Source organism: Corylus avellana, chromosome ca2, assembly GCF_901000735.1.
Source record: "Corylus avellana chromosome ca2, CavTom2PMs-1.0".
NCBI lineage: Eukaryota > Viridiplantae > Streptophyta > Magnoliopsida > Fagales > Betulaceae > Corylus > Corylus avellana.
The window spans coordinates 29286321-29303526 of NC_081542.1; the positions used below are offsets into that span (position 1 = coordinate 29286321).

General features: G+C 32.6%; 1 protein-coding gene across 3 annotated transcripts; it reads left to right on the forward strand.

Annotated features, from left to right (window-relative positions):
• The first annotated feature begins 6084 nt into the window (after nucleotides 1-6084).
• LOC132170990 (probable ADP-ribosylation factor GTPase-activating protein AGD13) lies at nucleotides 6085-16522 on the forward strand. 3 transcript variants are annotated; one of them, XM_059582173.1, is made up of 10 exons: nucleotides 6085-6194; nucleotides 7060-7166; nucleotides 8191-8272; nucleotides 8579-8654; nucleotides 10166-10329; nucleotides 10689-10824; nucleotides 11100-11216; nucleotides 11657-11752; nucleotides 14242-14523; nucleotides 15809-16522. In XM_059582173.1, the coding sequence occupies exons 2-9, from the start codon at nucleotides 7127-7129 to the stop codon at nucleotides 14521-14523; spliced, it is 993 nt and encodes a 330-aa protein (XP_059438156.1). In that variant the 5' UTR covers nucleotides 6085-6194; nucleotides 7060-7126; the 3' UTR covers nucleotides 15809-16522. The 3 variants fall into 3 exon arrangements, with proteins under 3 accessions (XP_059438156.1, XP_059438157.1, XP_059438158.1); XM_059582174.1 differs by lacking the exon at nucleotides 15809-16522 and adding an exon at nucleotides 15652-15802; XM_059582175.1 differs by lacking the exon at nucleotides 15809-16522 and adding an exon at nucleotides 15658-15802.
• The last annotated feature ends 684 nt before the right edge of the window (nucleotides 16523-17206 follow it).

Sequence of the window (17206 nt, forward strand, 5' to 3'; positions counted from 1 at the left end):
AAAAGGTGGAAGTCGACTGGAAATGCAGCTAATAGAAGACGCGACCTATTATGATGGATAAAATTATTGGAAATAAAAAAACTCTTAAATATTTAGATTTAGTCCACCTTTCAAGAAAACCGAAAGGATTAAGAAGAGAAAGAACAACATAAACGTGATCTCATTCACAAACAATGTGTTTGAAGCCTAACTGGTTTGGGTTAAGTTGAAAACAACAATACAAAGAACACAACAACATCCAACAAAAACACAAAGAAAATAATGAAAAAAAAATCATCAAACCTAAAAATCAGCAACACCAGTAACGGAGATGGTGGAAACGCGAAGGTGTGCTTGACGAAGGCATGAGAGGACAGCAACGGGGAGCGAGGGAAATAGATCTAGCTTTGAAAAATTAAATCTGAAAACCAAGGAATATCTAGAAGGTGGAGGCAACAAAGTTAGAGAAAGTTGCAAGGTTGTAGCACAGGAGTTGGGGTTGCAATCTTGGGAGGATCAAGCACTCGCATCTGGCTTAACAAATATTTAGCTAAAATTTAGTTAAAAAATACATTTTTCTTATTTTAGCTATCAACTTTTTCAAATCACAGATCACTTACATCCGACTTAACATGTTAGTTATTCACCTTCACTTTTTTATTTAAAATATTTTTAATTTTCTACTTTTCCTAATCTCAAAGAAGAGAGCAAAATTACTTTTATTACTAATACAAATAAGGATTTGCTGAGCTACATTACTCATCAAATTTTGATGCTCAACAAATCCTTAGTCATTTTATTGAGTTGGATGTTTTATTACATTGCTAGTTAAAATAGCCCAAAAAACTAATTGTTGAGGCCAATGTGAATATTCTAAGGCCTCCTAAGAGTCGAAAATGACTAGAAAAAGCTCTAGCCAAACAACATCAAAAGAAAGCAACTTAATGGGAGAGACAAAGAGTAACAAAAGTTCTTTAGTGAGTTTTGGGAACGGTCGGACATAGTTTTCTTTTAAATTAAATTAAAAAAAAAAAAAAAAATCGACCCAATATATAAAAATGACCATGTCAGGGTTTTCAGATTTAGGTTGATTTTTTTTTTTTTTCTATTTTATATTCCTTTATTTTTTATTTTTGGTAAAATATTTTCATGAACATCTTCTACTACGTATGTAAGCTTTTAACCAGAATGTTTTAAATCTTGATGTATGTTATTGATTGATTTTATTTTTTAACAATTCAAAATGAGGAATGCTATATTTACAAATAAACTTTTGTAATATGATGTGACACAATATCAATATGATTGAAAATAAAATAAATTCAACTTTTGATAAACCCAATTATATTGTGTCACATTATATTATAAATTTTTTTTATATAAAATTTGTTTATAAACTTAATATTTTTCATTCAAAATATCAATTTCTCTTAATAACCAAAAATCTCTTTGTAGGTCCGCCTGTTGCCCGGCTAATTGCTTCACACTTGTATAGACATGACATCCAGGCAATGCATCATGTCATGTCAAGGCTGATGGGATCCATGTAATCATCCAGTAGTAGCAGTGAACTTCTCTCAAGCCATAATGGAGTTGCGATCATCCCTCAAGTTACACCACTTTGAATGGTCCATAATGCGCCTTAAGTGAAAAGGTCGACAATTATTAACCGTATGTTAGTTGGTAACACTGTTAAACGTTAACTGCTAATTACATTAATCGTTAACTCTTTTTAAAAGTAGTTAAAAAAAATTACTAACCCCCTAGGTGGTTACAATTAATAATTTTAAATTTATGCTCCTTTTTTGTTTAAAATTTTAAATATATATAAAAATGTATAAAAATATAGAAATGATGTCATATATAGTATGATATTACCATAAAAACGACATTGTTTTGGTTTTTTATTTTAAATTTTTTCTTTTAAAAAGTGATTAGCAGTTAGTAACTCTACTAACCTTTAGTTAATCGCCTAAGCGGTTAGCATAGGTACGTGGTTAGTGGATTTTATGGTTAGCGGCTTTAGCCAATAACTACTAACTATAACTGCATTTTTACCCACAAATAAAAAAATTGAGAAACAAGTGTTCTAAAAAGTGTCTTTTGATTTTGATGTAATATAAACGTGAAAAATATTTTTGGTGTGATCTACATTTAAAATTGTTTGGAAAACGTTATTTAGTTTCGAAGTATTAGCAGTTTTGTAATCATAATTTTGAACTTAATTTTTGCAGTGTCACTATTTTCTAATTTAGCCCTTTTTAATTTCATAACTCTGTTAAGATTTTTTGTTAAATCCTAATGGTTACCGACCCACGACCAAGCTATGGGTTCTAAGTTTTTTATTATTATTTTTATCTAATTTTTAATTGTTTAATTATGGTAAATTTTTATTTTTATAAGTTTTATAGGGGTTTAACATACATTTCACCTGTTTTACATTTAATTTAATCTTAACGGTAAGAGTGAAATTAAAAAGAGTTAAATCTTAGGATATCGTAATTACAAAAATTAAAAGTTTGAAATTATGAATACTAAAGTTTTTTCAAAAATATTTTAAAAGGAGTCTTGCATTATGAATTATTTATTAATAATTTTGAAAAAAAAAATGTATTTTAAAACTCTCATAAAAAATGCTCAATTATCTAGAAAGAGCTTATATGCCTTGTATTTTCTCAAGCTTCTTTCTCTACCGAATATCCGAAGCACCTTTAATTCCAGCTTTTCGTGGGTGGGCATGTGCATACAACGACAGCCCATCTGTTTCCTTTAAATTTAATTAATATCTATACACTTTCACCGTCTATGAATTGGTTCATAATTATTAATTTGGATTAGGCTATAGTTTTAAGAATTAAGTATACATGTTTATTTTCTTATTTCAAATATGTTCTTCCATCAAACTTTTGCCTAATTACTTAATGGTATGCAACTCTAGACCAATCAATTAATGTTACGTGTAAATTGTATGTGCCAGTTATCAATTAATTCATTATGGTGTGTTTGAGATTGCGATTTTGTAAAAATAATTTGCGTTTTTAAAAGATATCGTAAAACGTAAGGCGTTTGGCATTGCCATTTCAAGTAGTTAGGGTCTATTTGGGATTGCGATTTTAATAAGTGCGATTTTCAAAACGGCATTTTTTAAAATTATGTTAAAAAACGCTATTTTTTTAAAATCACAAAGGCGTTTGGTAAAACATGTTAAAAAATAATTTTTTTATTAAACATCTCTACTTTTTAAAATCGTATAGGCGTTTGGAAAAAACATGTTAAGAATTTTTTTTTTTTTTTTTTTAATTTTTATTATTATTATTATTATTTTATCAATTAAGTGTTTGGATAACATTAGCATATAATTGCGGTTTCATGGCCAAATAGGTCAATATTGCGCCAAATATTATTTTAAGTGAAATTGTGATTTTGGTTTAAATTCGCACTTTTTCAAAAACGCACCCCTTAGTCAGCTTATAAAAATCGCGAATTTTTCCACGATTTTAAAATTTACGTTTTGAAAATCGCAATCCCAAACATTCTAAAATTGCGATTTGGTTTAAAAAAACAGATTATTTATTTAAAAACGCACTCCCAAACGGACCCTTATAGAAATTGTAGATTTTTTTTTTCCTATTTTAGATTAAGTGCTTTTTAAATCGAGTAATGCTAAGTCATCTAAAATGTGATGTGACTTTTAAAATCACCATTAAATTTGAGATGTGGTTTATTGACTTTTGATATATTGATGATTTTAAAAGTCACATCACATTTTGGATGACTCTTGGAAGACTATAGGAAGACTTGTAGCATTTCTCTTTTAAATCACAATACCAAACACCTTAAGTTTTGCGATATCTTTTAAAAATGCATATTATTCTTGTGAAATTGCAATACCAAACGCACCCTTAATATAAAATAAGAAAAAATTATGCAAATTTTATAAGCAGGCTAGAGAGTGCTTATTTGAAAATGTGCAAATTTAAACCAAAATCACAATTTTGCTAATAAATATTTGATAAAAAAATATTTTTTAATATGTTTTACCAAAGATTTTTATAATTTTAAAAACGCAATTTTTAAAATCGTATTTATTAAAATTGCAATCTCAAATAAACTCTTATTCTTGGACAGAAAGTAGTGCTCGGTAAAGATTGGCACAAAACATTCCTTAGTGGTATGATGATTGGGTTGTATCATGCATGTATGTGCTATCATATCATATCATATCATGTATGTGCTATCATATCATGACGTTAATTCCTGCTTCGTATTGAATATTGATGCCTTAAATTATCAACAAGAAAGTAAATTAAAAAAGAACAAAAAAAAAAAAAAAAACAAAAGAGACAACTTTTACCTGAAGAAATATATTTTTTACTTGCAAGTGTCAAAAAAAAATATAATATAATAATATAAATGGGTCATACCGTTACATTTTGACGGGGGGAAGAGTCAGTTTGAACAAAAGTAATATGATTTTTCAACTACCAACTGTCACCAAAGAATGTTGAAAGTGGCGCGTTTTGTTAAACCGCCACAGCCCCCTTCCAACGGTTGGTGAAATTGGAATTTAGCAAGTATTGCTATAAGAAAGATTAATTTTTTTTTTTTTTTAATAGTTATTTTAAATGTAATGTAACTTTTAAAATTATCAATAAATAAAAATTTAATAATTATTATTTTAAAAATAGTTTGACTCGTAAGGAATTGACATTATAAAATTGGCTATTTAAATTTTATTAGAGAAAAATGGCTTGAGTCGGATTTATATATTCTGTTTTTAAAATGTTCCAATGTTATACATGTTAAATGGTCCATACTTAAAATGTTTTCATATGTTTAAAATGCTCAAAATATCAAAATATTTTGCAATCATATTGTCACTCTATATGGTTACAAATGCTCAAATATTAAATAAATTTTCTAAATTGAGAAAGTTTTCATTTTAAATCAATGAACTTTTACTCAAAGGAATGGTACCTCTACATATGCAAATGTATTACATGATTAAAAAAATACACAATAACACTAAGATTTTAGTGGTTCCTTCAATGTGAGGTACTTATTAATTCACATTGAATATCACACGTTTTCTTTCTCTTGTTTTGAATATCAAAACCAAAAAGAAGAATGGGAGCCTCTCTTACTAATTCACGTTGCTATATATTTCCGAGACGAGAAAACATGTCTTTTTATAAAAGGAATTCAAGTTGTGCCAAGTAGTAATTCCTCTCCTAATTCGAGAAGGAATACCAAATCAAATAGGAGACAAATTTCTTGTAGGGTCCACATACTTAACGATGGGTGAAAGTCATCCACGTCAACAACCCAATAGTTAATCGGTTGACCAGAGGATTGGTCGCCAAAGGTGTTGCCATCCGGCCCATCCTTGAAGGTTAAATCACACAATCCTGCACATATAGGACAGACTTGTACGCAATGACATATTATACAAGTTACAAATAATATGTTTTAAGTTAATAAGAAAGTTTACCTTAAACTTTTTTTCAAATGAACCGATTTAAGATCGGTCGGAAATATAACTTGCTAAGTCTTTAAGCTCATCCCTTGTTTATTTTTCCATTCTTTTAGGATTTGAGATGAATGATCTATAGTCCGAAATTTAATTCGGCCCTTAAATTCATTAGTTTTTATAAACTTAAATTTTAAAATAATTAGAAATTAACACGACCAAAAAATATAAAAAGAAACATTTTTCAATACCTTTTTTAGAAGATATATAATAATAATAATAATAATAGCTAGGATACAGAACAACAACGGCAACCTAGGCGACCAAAGCTGGCTCGAATAACAAAGTACATAAAAGTGCATTTTAAGGTTGTTGTTATCTCTTTACAAGGCCATGCGAGCGAAGAAAGATCACCGGGTTGGATAACTTTCAAACTCCCATCAACTATTTGACTTTTAAATCAAAGAAGACGAGTGGCATTTATGTTATGATTTATTTCTTCTAATAAAGCGATTCCCATTTCTGGTCTGACCCTTTTGAAAACAGTAAAAAAGAAAGGCGTAAAATAATTAAATAAAATGATTATAAAACAATAAAAACACAAAGTTTTCATCACCCGAATCAAAAGGGTGTGAAACAAAACACAATAACAAGAATAGCGCCTCAGCATCTTTCTCCCTCTCTCTGTCTCTCGAAGGAGCTCTTTGGGTTTGGAGTTCGGCATTTTGTTATCTGAAATTTGCTGGTGAATCTTTATTTCTCTCTCTTTAGATCTTCCAATTTGGCTGCAATGAATCTCATCATCTCTTTCTGTTTTTTTTTGGGTGGTTGTTAATGGTTACAACCATTTGACGGTTTTGAAACCTCTGATGTGAATGTTTTTTCATTTTTTATGACGCTATCCAAACGGTCTCAATCCAAATCCAAAATTTCCAACTTTTTGACCGTTAATGAATGAACCCACCATCATTCATCATTGTATGATTATTTTTCCAATATTGATTTGGGTTTAATATGTTGTTAATGTAGTTAATATGATTTGTTCTTTTTGTTGCCTTTTGCTGCTGAGAAAATGTAGGATTGGGAATTATATTTGAATATCGAGTCTTTCTAGATTTCCCATCATTTGGGACCTTTAAGTCTTTGACCCAGTTTTTTTTGGTTTGTTTTCTCAGCAGCAAGAAAAAAGAAGCATATAAATAATTTATTGAATGATTGTTTCAGTAAGATGAATATGTGCACGTTTCAATAATTGGTTGGAATGCCTACAAATGATCTCAAATACCCTGCTACTTTTTTTGTTTTTGTTTTTGAGATTATCACTCGTTATAAAAGTGCTTAGTTTGGGTCCCTTTTTTTGCTACTGTTCTGACCATGTTCTGAATTTTTGTTCTCATGTTTCAATTCCATATCTATGATCTAGAAAGTAAGTTTATTTGTCAGTTTGTTAATCCTAACCTGGTAATCCCTGTTTTGTCTAGTGTAATCTGGTTGAATGTTGAAAAAGTTTTAATTTTGAGAATTTATCCGGGGGTGTGAGCTGTTGGTTTTTAGCATAACGTTTGCTGAGATGGATTTTCTTCCCCCCCCTCCCCCTTCTCCTTTTTCAGGTCATTTTGTCTAGACAATTTGGAAGAGCTAGGTTTTGTTGGATCATTGTGGGTTATAAGCACAGCAATGAGTAACCATCCACTGGAACTTGGGGGGACTGCTTCAGGTATTCTTGTAATACTTTCAAGTGTGTTATTATGATCAGTGGGCTCTAAGTAATTGGATAGTCTTATAACATCTATTTCGTAATCGAGTGCATCCTCAAACATAACATCTATTTTGTAATCGAGTGCATGTCGGTTTTCTTTTTCTTTGTGCCACTCAATGGAGTTTAAATTATTATTTATTTTGACTTGTTGAATATAGATATGCTGGAGTAGGGGCACTTTCATATTCCCTTACTAAGGTGTTGGGATGTGTAAATTGCATTTTTTTTTCTTCTGTATATTTGTGTCCGTCATACAATTACAGAGTGGAAGCTCACACAATTGCAGTCTGATATGAATTGAAGAAGCTCCTGAGGAACCAAGTTTTAGTTACCAACCCATAACAAGAAAAGAAAAGAAAAGAAAAGGTGCAAGAGTGAGGAGCACCTGAGAAAGAGTTTAGAGTACAGTGCCTCTTCGTCCTTGGCTGATTAGAGAACTATTGTATGCATAGGGTGGGTTTTTATGAGTGTAGTTGAGAATTCTTGCATGCTGTTGAATTATGCTTATAGTGTTGTAGCATCTGGTATGAAGGTGAAAGGAGAAATGTGTGCTTTGTAGTCTTGTGCAGGAAGGAGACTAGGAGTGAATGATATTTTCAGTTTTGTCCTTTTCTCCACCTCTAGTCCACTGTTTTGGTGGAAATTCTGATTTGTTACAAAGCAACTTATAGTTTATCTCCTGTTCTTATGTTGAAACTTAAAAATCTGAAAAATTGTAAGATTTTTTATTTTATTAGTCTATTCTTGTGTTTAATTGTAGCTAATTAACTGTGTGGAGTAAGTATGAAGGCTAGATGCTCCATTTTGTTGCTCGTGAAGCTTAGATATTGACAGTTATGGTTGGTTTGATGAAAGATATTTTGCAATTTGTTCTTTCAAGGCTTTGTACAAGACTGTGCCTCCTTTTTATATTTTTGGTATGATGTGGAAATGATATCTTTTTGTTAACCTTGTTATTGAATGATGTGCACTTTTTGTACAGGTAAAAGAAGACTAAAAGAGCTATTGCTTCAAAGTGACAATCGTGTTTGTGCTGATTGTGGTGCCCCAGATCCTAAATGGGCGTAAGTTTCACCACCTGGACACCTTTAGTTTGTTAATTATGTTATGTTGAGTGTGTGTGTGTTGTGACGTTGAGTGTGTGTGTGTATTGTGACAATTGATATTTGGAGAATTAGAATCAGAAGGTGAAGAATTTCTGTGTGAGTTGTTAATTGACATCCTGTGGATGGAGTTGGGGAAATGGCTTCATGTCAAAGAACAAATTAAAATCATGTTATTTGCATCACCTTGTTCCTTTACGATGTCGAGGAATTTGTTGATAATTTCTTTTTGATAAGTACTAATTTTTGTTGATAAATGCATTTCAGGTCTGCAAATATTGGAGTTTTTATATGCTTGAAATGTTGTGGTGTACATAGGAGCCTCGGTACCCATATATCTAAGGTAACTGCTCCCAGATTACCTTTTACCTATATTGTTGTACAAAAATTATAAAACGTAAATGGCAACTAGCTGTTGATGGCCACATGCGCGATGATATATTCTGGACATATGAATTCGTTGCGCATTGGACAAGGACGGAAATTGATTTCTCGCTTTTTTTAGTATGTATTTTTTCTAGTCAATGTACTTGTTTTTGTTGCATTAAGACAATAGGAACTAATTGGAGCCTAAAGAATTCTTGATGTCGCAGCCATTTCCTGGATAGAGAGAAGCTTTAGGTTCCATGACATCTAAGAAGGCCTTTTGGTTTCAAAAGACATTTTCGTGGTAGATTGTAAGGTGTTAGTATTGTAATTGTAGAAATTCAGCTTTTATTTAAATTTGTGAGTTAACGGTATTTTAGTAATTTCTGTTATTGTTAGGCATGGGCCGTAGTACGGACTGTGGGTCTTTCTTTTAAAAAAATAAAATTAAGTCCATCATTTATTGGTTTTTTTTCTTTTGGTGTTTCCCTTGGATTATTTTACTCGTAAAATTACAAGTTGGTTTTTCAGTCCTAGCCCTACTAAGAAATGTCAAGAGTCGAGAGTCTATATATATGTTTACTACTGTACTGAGACAATTTCAGATTTAATAACGAGACTTTGGTTTATTAAAATCCATGCTTGCCCTAATTTGAGTCTTTTGGTTCATGTTACTATTTATTCAGCTCTGAACACCCTCCAAAGTCTTTAGCCACCGTATAGCATATCAAACCAGCCTTAAAGTCTCAAACGCAGCTGCTTTAAATTTTCCTGCAACCTATTTCTTTTAAGAAGTTCCTTCTTACCTTTATTTCCTATATTTCTAAACACTTATTGTAGAAACTCTCAAGCCTTTCTCTCGCCCTAAAAAACCCTAAAATCACAACCCTTATTATTATAAACCACCACAAATGCATATGTAGATAGATTTTCTAAATCTTTCTGATGTCAATTTAGTCATAATGTGCCATATCTATAATAAGGCTTGAGTTGATTTGACTACTTTCTGATTGACATGCTGAATTTGTTCCATTTGTGAAAATGGAAAATATAGCTTATTGAATAAACAAACTCACCTTCTTTGCTGCAGCCTAAAAGATCATTGAGTTGCCCAGAGTAGCTTTTTGTCTGTGTTTGCTTGCATTTCTTACAAGTCTTACTCTCATATTTAAAAACTGGACTGTACTGGGCATTTGGACTGCTTGGGCTGTCTACCAGTCCTCTTTCCAGCCCAGGTTTACTCCCTGAATTGTTTTGGGAAATGCCTCCTACATGGTGGAATCTGCTTGCTTCTAATTGCTTAATCTTCATTTGATCCTATATCTATGCACCTTGTCAATTCTCATTGCCAAGTTTAGTCTCTTGTTCAACGATAAATGTCATGATTTATTTAGGTGCTTGAGCTTTTTCATATTCTCTTCCAACACATACACATTCACACGCTAACTTTATATATTTCTCTGAACAATATTAATCTAGTTTTTTTAGGTTTTGTCTGTGACGCTGGATGAGTGGTCTGATGATGAAATTGATGCAATGGTTGAAGTTGGAGGAAATACTTCTGCTAATTCAATTTATGAGGCTTTCATCCCAGAAGGATATGCAAAGCCTGGACCAGATGCCTCTCATGACCAGCGTGCGAAATTTATTCGGTTAGACATAACTTATAATTCTTTAATCCATTCATCTGTGTGACTCTTTTCTGACATCTCTATATGTTTGGTCACCCTGTACTTGATTCAGACTATGTATGTACTTTCTGGGTGGACCACGTAATTGATTTTGATATGAAAGTGCTCCAACTACTATAAGCATCCTACTTGCTGTCCAACCTACGATTGAACTACTTTGCCCTATGTGTACTTGTGCTCTTTTACTGTAAAACTTTTATGCTCATTTGACAGTTGACTGACCACCATGGCAGGCTGGAGAGTGGTACTAAGGGTAGATTCAATTGTTGGGTATATCTCATGCTCTTAGGGTGTTACTTACTTGCTACCCTTTCTTTTAGGGCTAAGTATGAGCTTCAAGAATTTTTGAAGCCCAGCCTGCGGATTGTGTCACTTCCTACAGGAAAAAGTTCTCTCCAGTCAACTGTTTCCAGAAAGATTCTGGGGGGTTTTGGATCAAATTCTTCTCAAAATTCGGTAAATTTTGTTTACCTTTTCTCCTTCCTGCAGATTCTTTGCTTCAATGATAAAAGTAATAGTTCATAGCATTAGGAAGAGAGGGATATAATCAGATAAACTTGTTCAGTGAGCATAATACCATGCACACTCGGTATATAGATTAGACTTCTTTGATAGATACATTGTTGTTTTTCACAGATAAAAAATTTCTCCCGGGCATATATTTGATATGATAAATTTTACATTATGTTACCAGGTAACTGCAATTTATCTGATGCTAAAAGTTATGACAGGAAGGCATGGTAGAATTTATTGGATTATTGAAGGTCAAAGTGATAAAAGGCACAAATTTAGCCATCCGAGATATGATGTCAAGTGATCCTTATGTTATCATAACTCTTGGGCAGCAGGTTAGTCACTGTTTCTTTTTCACTTTCATCTTTGGGGATACTGTATATTCTACTTTGGTTTTGCTTTTTGTTTTTGAGCACATATACTATATATGTGTGTGTGGAAAAATATACACGTACGTATCTATGGGTATATGTATTTGTTCATGATTGCTAGAGAGGTAATTGGGGACATGTAGTCAATCCCATTTAGTTGGGATTAATGCTTAACTGAACTGAGTTGAGTTGAGTTAAGTTGTATTTGTTGTCATTGTGAACTATTTTTCTAATATTGAAAGTCATTCAATTGGGTGGATGGCGGGTCAGATTCCTGCTAGAATGGCCAAATACATATCTTCATTTTGATGTACCCATTATCATTAAATAACTTAAGGAAATTTTATATAGTTCATAGGATCGTATTCTTTTCTGATGATAACGATTGGTCTTGATGCTATTAGACTGTTCAGACGACTGTTGTAAGGAGCAACTTGAACCCGGTCTGGAATCAGGACCTCATGCTGTCTGTTCCTCAGCGTTTTGGACCCTTGAAGTTGGTAAGCTGCCTATTGTTCTTTCTCCTTGATGACGTCAAGTAACTTTTCTTAATATTCTATTACAGATTTAGTTTCCATAATAAGTGAGCTCTTCCCATACTTTATTGATGATTGCAATTGGCATGCTGGATGCTGCCCTTTTTGTACTTGTAAACCTGGAATTGTTCTATATCACTAAGTACACATATGTGGAGCAGTTGCCACTGCTTGCAGTGGGTGTCCAGCCCCAAAGTGAGCCCATTCGCTCTCCAAATTCTCCATGCCGCCCCCCCCCCCACTCTCTACTTTTTTTTTTTGCCCTTTTTAGATTCTGCAATCTATCAGAACCCCACCCATCCCTTGACTACCTGAGCTAGGCGCAGGGGACCAATTGTCTCTCTCATATGACATTGTTACTGTCACAAATTGGGTTTGAACATAATTTTGTCAAGTTTATAATAGGCTGAGAAGGGAAAGAATTCAGGCAATGGTCTATTCATGGTGCGTCACATAATTGTTATTCAAGTTTGGGGTATTTGAAACTATAGTAAGTTTGGCATATTGATTTTCTATTGCAATAACTTCTGTTCTTTGTGTTAAACGATAAAAAAGCATAATCTTTTAGTTTGTCCAACTAAATTATAACTCAGCGTGAAAATTAAGTCATTGATCCCTGTACACCTTTCTAAATTAGGTGTTTTTACATATGAAAACTTCAATTTTCCTCTTGAAGTGTTTTTCTTTCTCATACTATTTATCAAAAAAAAAAGGTGTTTTTCTTTCTCATACTATAGCCAATAATGATACTAATAATTACGAATACAAATTTCTTTCCCTTTTGCCAATACTTAGAGCAACTCCAGCAAATTACGTAAAAGAGCAATATTAGCTACATTTAGCTATTATTGTTCTCTTTTCAGCTCCAATAGATTAGCTCCAAAAGAGCTAATCTAACATTTTTGTTACGGTAATGGCAATATCTTGCTATTCACTGTAGCACTATGTTCATGTTTTTTAATATTTTCTCTCTCTCTTCTCTCTCCCTCTTCCTCTCCAAGGCATTCTTGGTTTTCTGGACAAATCCACCCAATAACTCCTCCTCTCATATTTCCTTCTAGTATCAAATCATTCTTCCTCACCTACACCCCATGAGACTGACCCAAGACCAAGCTTTTGATTTTCTCATGTTTGTTGCATTAGCTTTGGATTCCATATGGTTTGCGAGTAAGAGAGTTGTCCATTGCAGAGAAAGCACCCAAGCCATGCCTAGCATGAGCACCAAAACAAACAAAAGATCTAAATTTCAGCTCCTAGCTTCAAATTAACCACACCTAAAATCATCCGAAATCCAAACAAAAAATTTCCCAACATGAGCACTAAAACCCACCGTCGTCGCAGATGGGGTTTAAATTCATCATAGGCCGACCGTATCAAATCCTTTTTTCTTCTAGTATCAAATCCTTCTTCTGTGGTAGCGTTGATTAAGCTCCAAAATTTAAAGTCTTCTTGTGTTGTGGTGGTGTGGAGGGAGAGAGAGGAGAGGGTAGAGATAATTGCAGAGGTTGGCTATGGTGGGGGGTTTGGGTTGAGTCAGAGGGAGAGAGAGAGAGAGAGAGAGAGAGAGAGAGAGAGAGAGAAAAGTGAAAAAAAAATAAAAAAGATTAAATAATAATATTTAAAGAAAAGTAAAGAATGGAATAAAGAAACTGTTGGAGTTTGTATAGAAAAATGAGTAGGTAAAATAGAGAGTAGTGCTTTTTCATTGGGTAAAATACCTAATGCTGTTGGAGATACTCTTAGGAGTACATTGAATAATGTTTCTTTAGTGTTTGTATGTATGTATGATGTTTTGGCATTAGTTGTTTCACTTGGATGTATTCCAATTGCAAACATGTTGTCTGCAGTCAATATGAAACCAATCAATTTACCACTTAATCCCTGTAGTCATGTGCCAACCCTAGTTCCTTTTCAGAGTTCTGGATGCTGTGGTTACAAGGATATGGTGGGAAAACTTTTCCTCTCTTGTCTAGTTAAGAGACAAAAGCTCACACATGTTTTGCTTGCAATGCTACTGAATGTCCTAACATGGTGTAATTATATTTTGTTGTAGTTTGTATATGTAATATTATATGCCATCTTTTATGCATAAAATTATTTATATGTAAAAATAGAAGCAGTGGTGCATCAAATTTAATGTTGGTGCAGATAATATGGCATTTAATTTGGGGTTTCTTTAGAAGTATGAGGGCTAGCTTTGTTATCTATACTATCTGTTTGTCTCAAACAATTGGCTTCTCACCTAAACAGTTGGTCTCTTTCTTCTCTCTCTTCTAACTTTTCTCTGCTCTTTTTTCTCTCCATTTTTCTGCCCATCTTATTTATAAATAGACGTTAGAAAGGAAAAGCCAGCTACCATGCACACTAGCACCTTGTTGAGGACTACTTTTTGTATAAGCAAATAATTTAATAATGGGAACATATCTGACTTCTCATATTTTGGCATGTTGCAGCGCGTGTTTGATCACGACACGTTTTCATCCGATGATATTATGGGAGAAGCAGAGGTCGATCTCCAGCCCTTAATAACATCAGCAATGGCATTTGGAGATGCAGGGATGTTTGGGGACATGCAGATTGGAAAATGGCTGAAATCGCATGACAATGCCCTGATAGATGACAGCACTGTTAACATTGTTGATGGCAAGGTGAAACAGGAGGTGGCCCTCAAGCTCCAGAATGTGGAATCTGGGGAACTATATCTAGAACTAGAATGGATGCCTCTTGACCAATAGGTACATATATATTTTTTTTCTTGCCTTTGCTTCTAATAAAAATGCTGTAGTATTGATCGAGTTACTCCTATGGAATGATTGAGTGCACTTGTCTTCTTTCACTTCTATTTGTTGATTTAAATTTAATTCTTTTTTGCCTGTCAATATCAAAATTTAGTGGGAGTGACAAAGATCAATACATGCAACTTTGTATATTGGTTTATCCAACTTGTACTTTGGTGTGGTGGTGACTGGTGACACAAAAAAATTGTGCTATATCAACTGCTTTTTAAACTTAATGTTCATTCAACAAAAAGAGTAATGTTGTTTAGTAGAATGTTATACTCACCATTACGTCATCACTGTTGTATGGCAGTTTACCAAATAGCACTTCTCTGCCAAAAAATATGCAACTTTGTATATTGGTTTATTCCAACTTGTAAACATCTGGTGTGGTGGTAACTGGTGACACGAAAAAATTATGAATATATTAACTGCTTTTTGAACTTAATGTTCATTCAACAAGTTACAAAAAAAAAAAATGTTCATTCAACAATAGAATGTTATACGACTGCACTGTCACGTCATGACAGTCTCCTAAATAGCATTTCTTTGCCAAAAACTATGCAACTTTGTATATTGGTTTATTCCAACTTGTAACCTGTGGTGGTGACACGAAAAAATTGTGAATATATATCAACTACCTTTTGAACTTAATGTTCATTCAACAAATAGAGTAATGTTATTTAGTAGAATATCATATGACTGGGATGATGTGACAGTGATTTCACTGTCACGTCATTCCAGCCGTATGGCAGTTGTTTAACATTCTACTAACCAACATTACTTTGTTTGTTGAATGAACATTTTTTTTTTAACTTGTTGAATGAACATTAAGTTCAAAAAGCAGTTGATATATTCACAAAGTTGCATAGTTTTTGATAAAGAAATGCTATTTAGTAGACTGTTATATGACTGAGAATCTTTTTACTGTCACGTCATCAGAATCGTATATCACTCTACCAAATACCATTTATCTGCCCTAAAATGAAGCAGTGTATCTGTGAACTTAGTTGTTTTAATTGATTGATTGGTTATATTGCCTCATTTATAGCATTATCTAAAATCACAATAATATCTTAATGATAGGTACAGCTACATCCATAAACCATGTGTTTTCTGTTTATGCTATAAATGCTCCAGCATGCATAGTTGCCAGCTGTTTTTGCTCCTACAATTTGCTTTCTGGATTGTGAGAATGACCTTCGAGTGAATACAAATATACCATAACTTGTGTTGTTATCAGATGTGACACAACATTTTTGGATAAGTACGAAGCCAAAGATGAGTATTTAGTTCTTCAGAGGATATCAACAAAAGAGCAGTTGGGGGAACTCAGATTTGCATAGTGAAATACAGGTACAAAAATTAAATGCCATTAGCTTTTATTTGACATACAATGAGGTTGGCGTCGCATACCCGATATTAATTCGACGTGAAATTAGCGAGTTAGTGTGAAGGGTGTGATCTGTTTAATTAAAGGGTTAAATACTTTGTTGGTACTTGGGTTTGCATATTTTTATTTTTTCTTACATGTGGTTCAAATCTTATTATAAATGGTACGTGACTTACGGGAAAAGACAAACTTAATACCTCCGTTAGCCTAAACTAACGGAATGCCATGTGTTGTCACATAAAAATGCCACGTATCCTAATACATATTAAAAAATAAAAAAATAATTAATTAAAAAACTAAAAACCTTTAAAAAAATAAAAATAAAAATTATGGGGTCTCCTTTTTGGCCGGCCACCCCATAAATTTTTATTTATTTATTAGGTTTTAGTTTTTTAATTATTAATTATTTTTAATTTTTAGGACATGTGGCATTTCTATGTGATGACACGTGTGACTAAATCTAACTAAGTTGATATTTTCTTGTAAGTTAGGTACCATTTATAATAGGATTTAAACCTCAGGTAAGAAAAATAAAAATGTGCAAACCCATAATTAAATTGGTCAGTTGACATATATAGTTTAATTAAATGAACCCGACAAGTGACATAAGGGATAATAGTTTTTGACACAACCTTCTAACGTAATACAAACATAACATGCATGTTATGTTTAATTAAATGAGGTAAGTTATGATTGTTTTATATAGTCTTATATTCATGTTTGAATACGACTCAAATTCGGCACGTAAACAGGAATTGACACCCTACCTACAACCCCACCATTGCACTCGTTTGTTTCAAAAACTCCATTGAGGATGATAAAGACAATGCAAACTTTCGTCTTTATTTGCCCAAACCTGTCTATTTGCTTTGCTGCAAACCTAATTTCTCATAATAATCTATAGAAATTTGTACAAAACTTACTTAAATTACACTTTAGAGTAATCGTAGAAGTAAGACTAAAGTTCTCCCAAATATGATGTGATTTTTAAAATCATTAATAGATTGAAACTCAATAATGATCTTTTCAAATTCAAAGATTATTTTAAAAATCATAACAAATTAGGAAAGATTCTTTTATTATCATTAATCCACACTTAAAGCTTTCTCATGAAATTAAAAAAATAATTTTTTTTTTTAAAAAAATTAAGAAAAAGAAACAACCATTAGCCAATTATTGGAAACAAATCTTTAAAGTGATGTGAAACGCAGTATCCAAATGAAACGGTTGAGCTGGACCAAACCATAG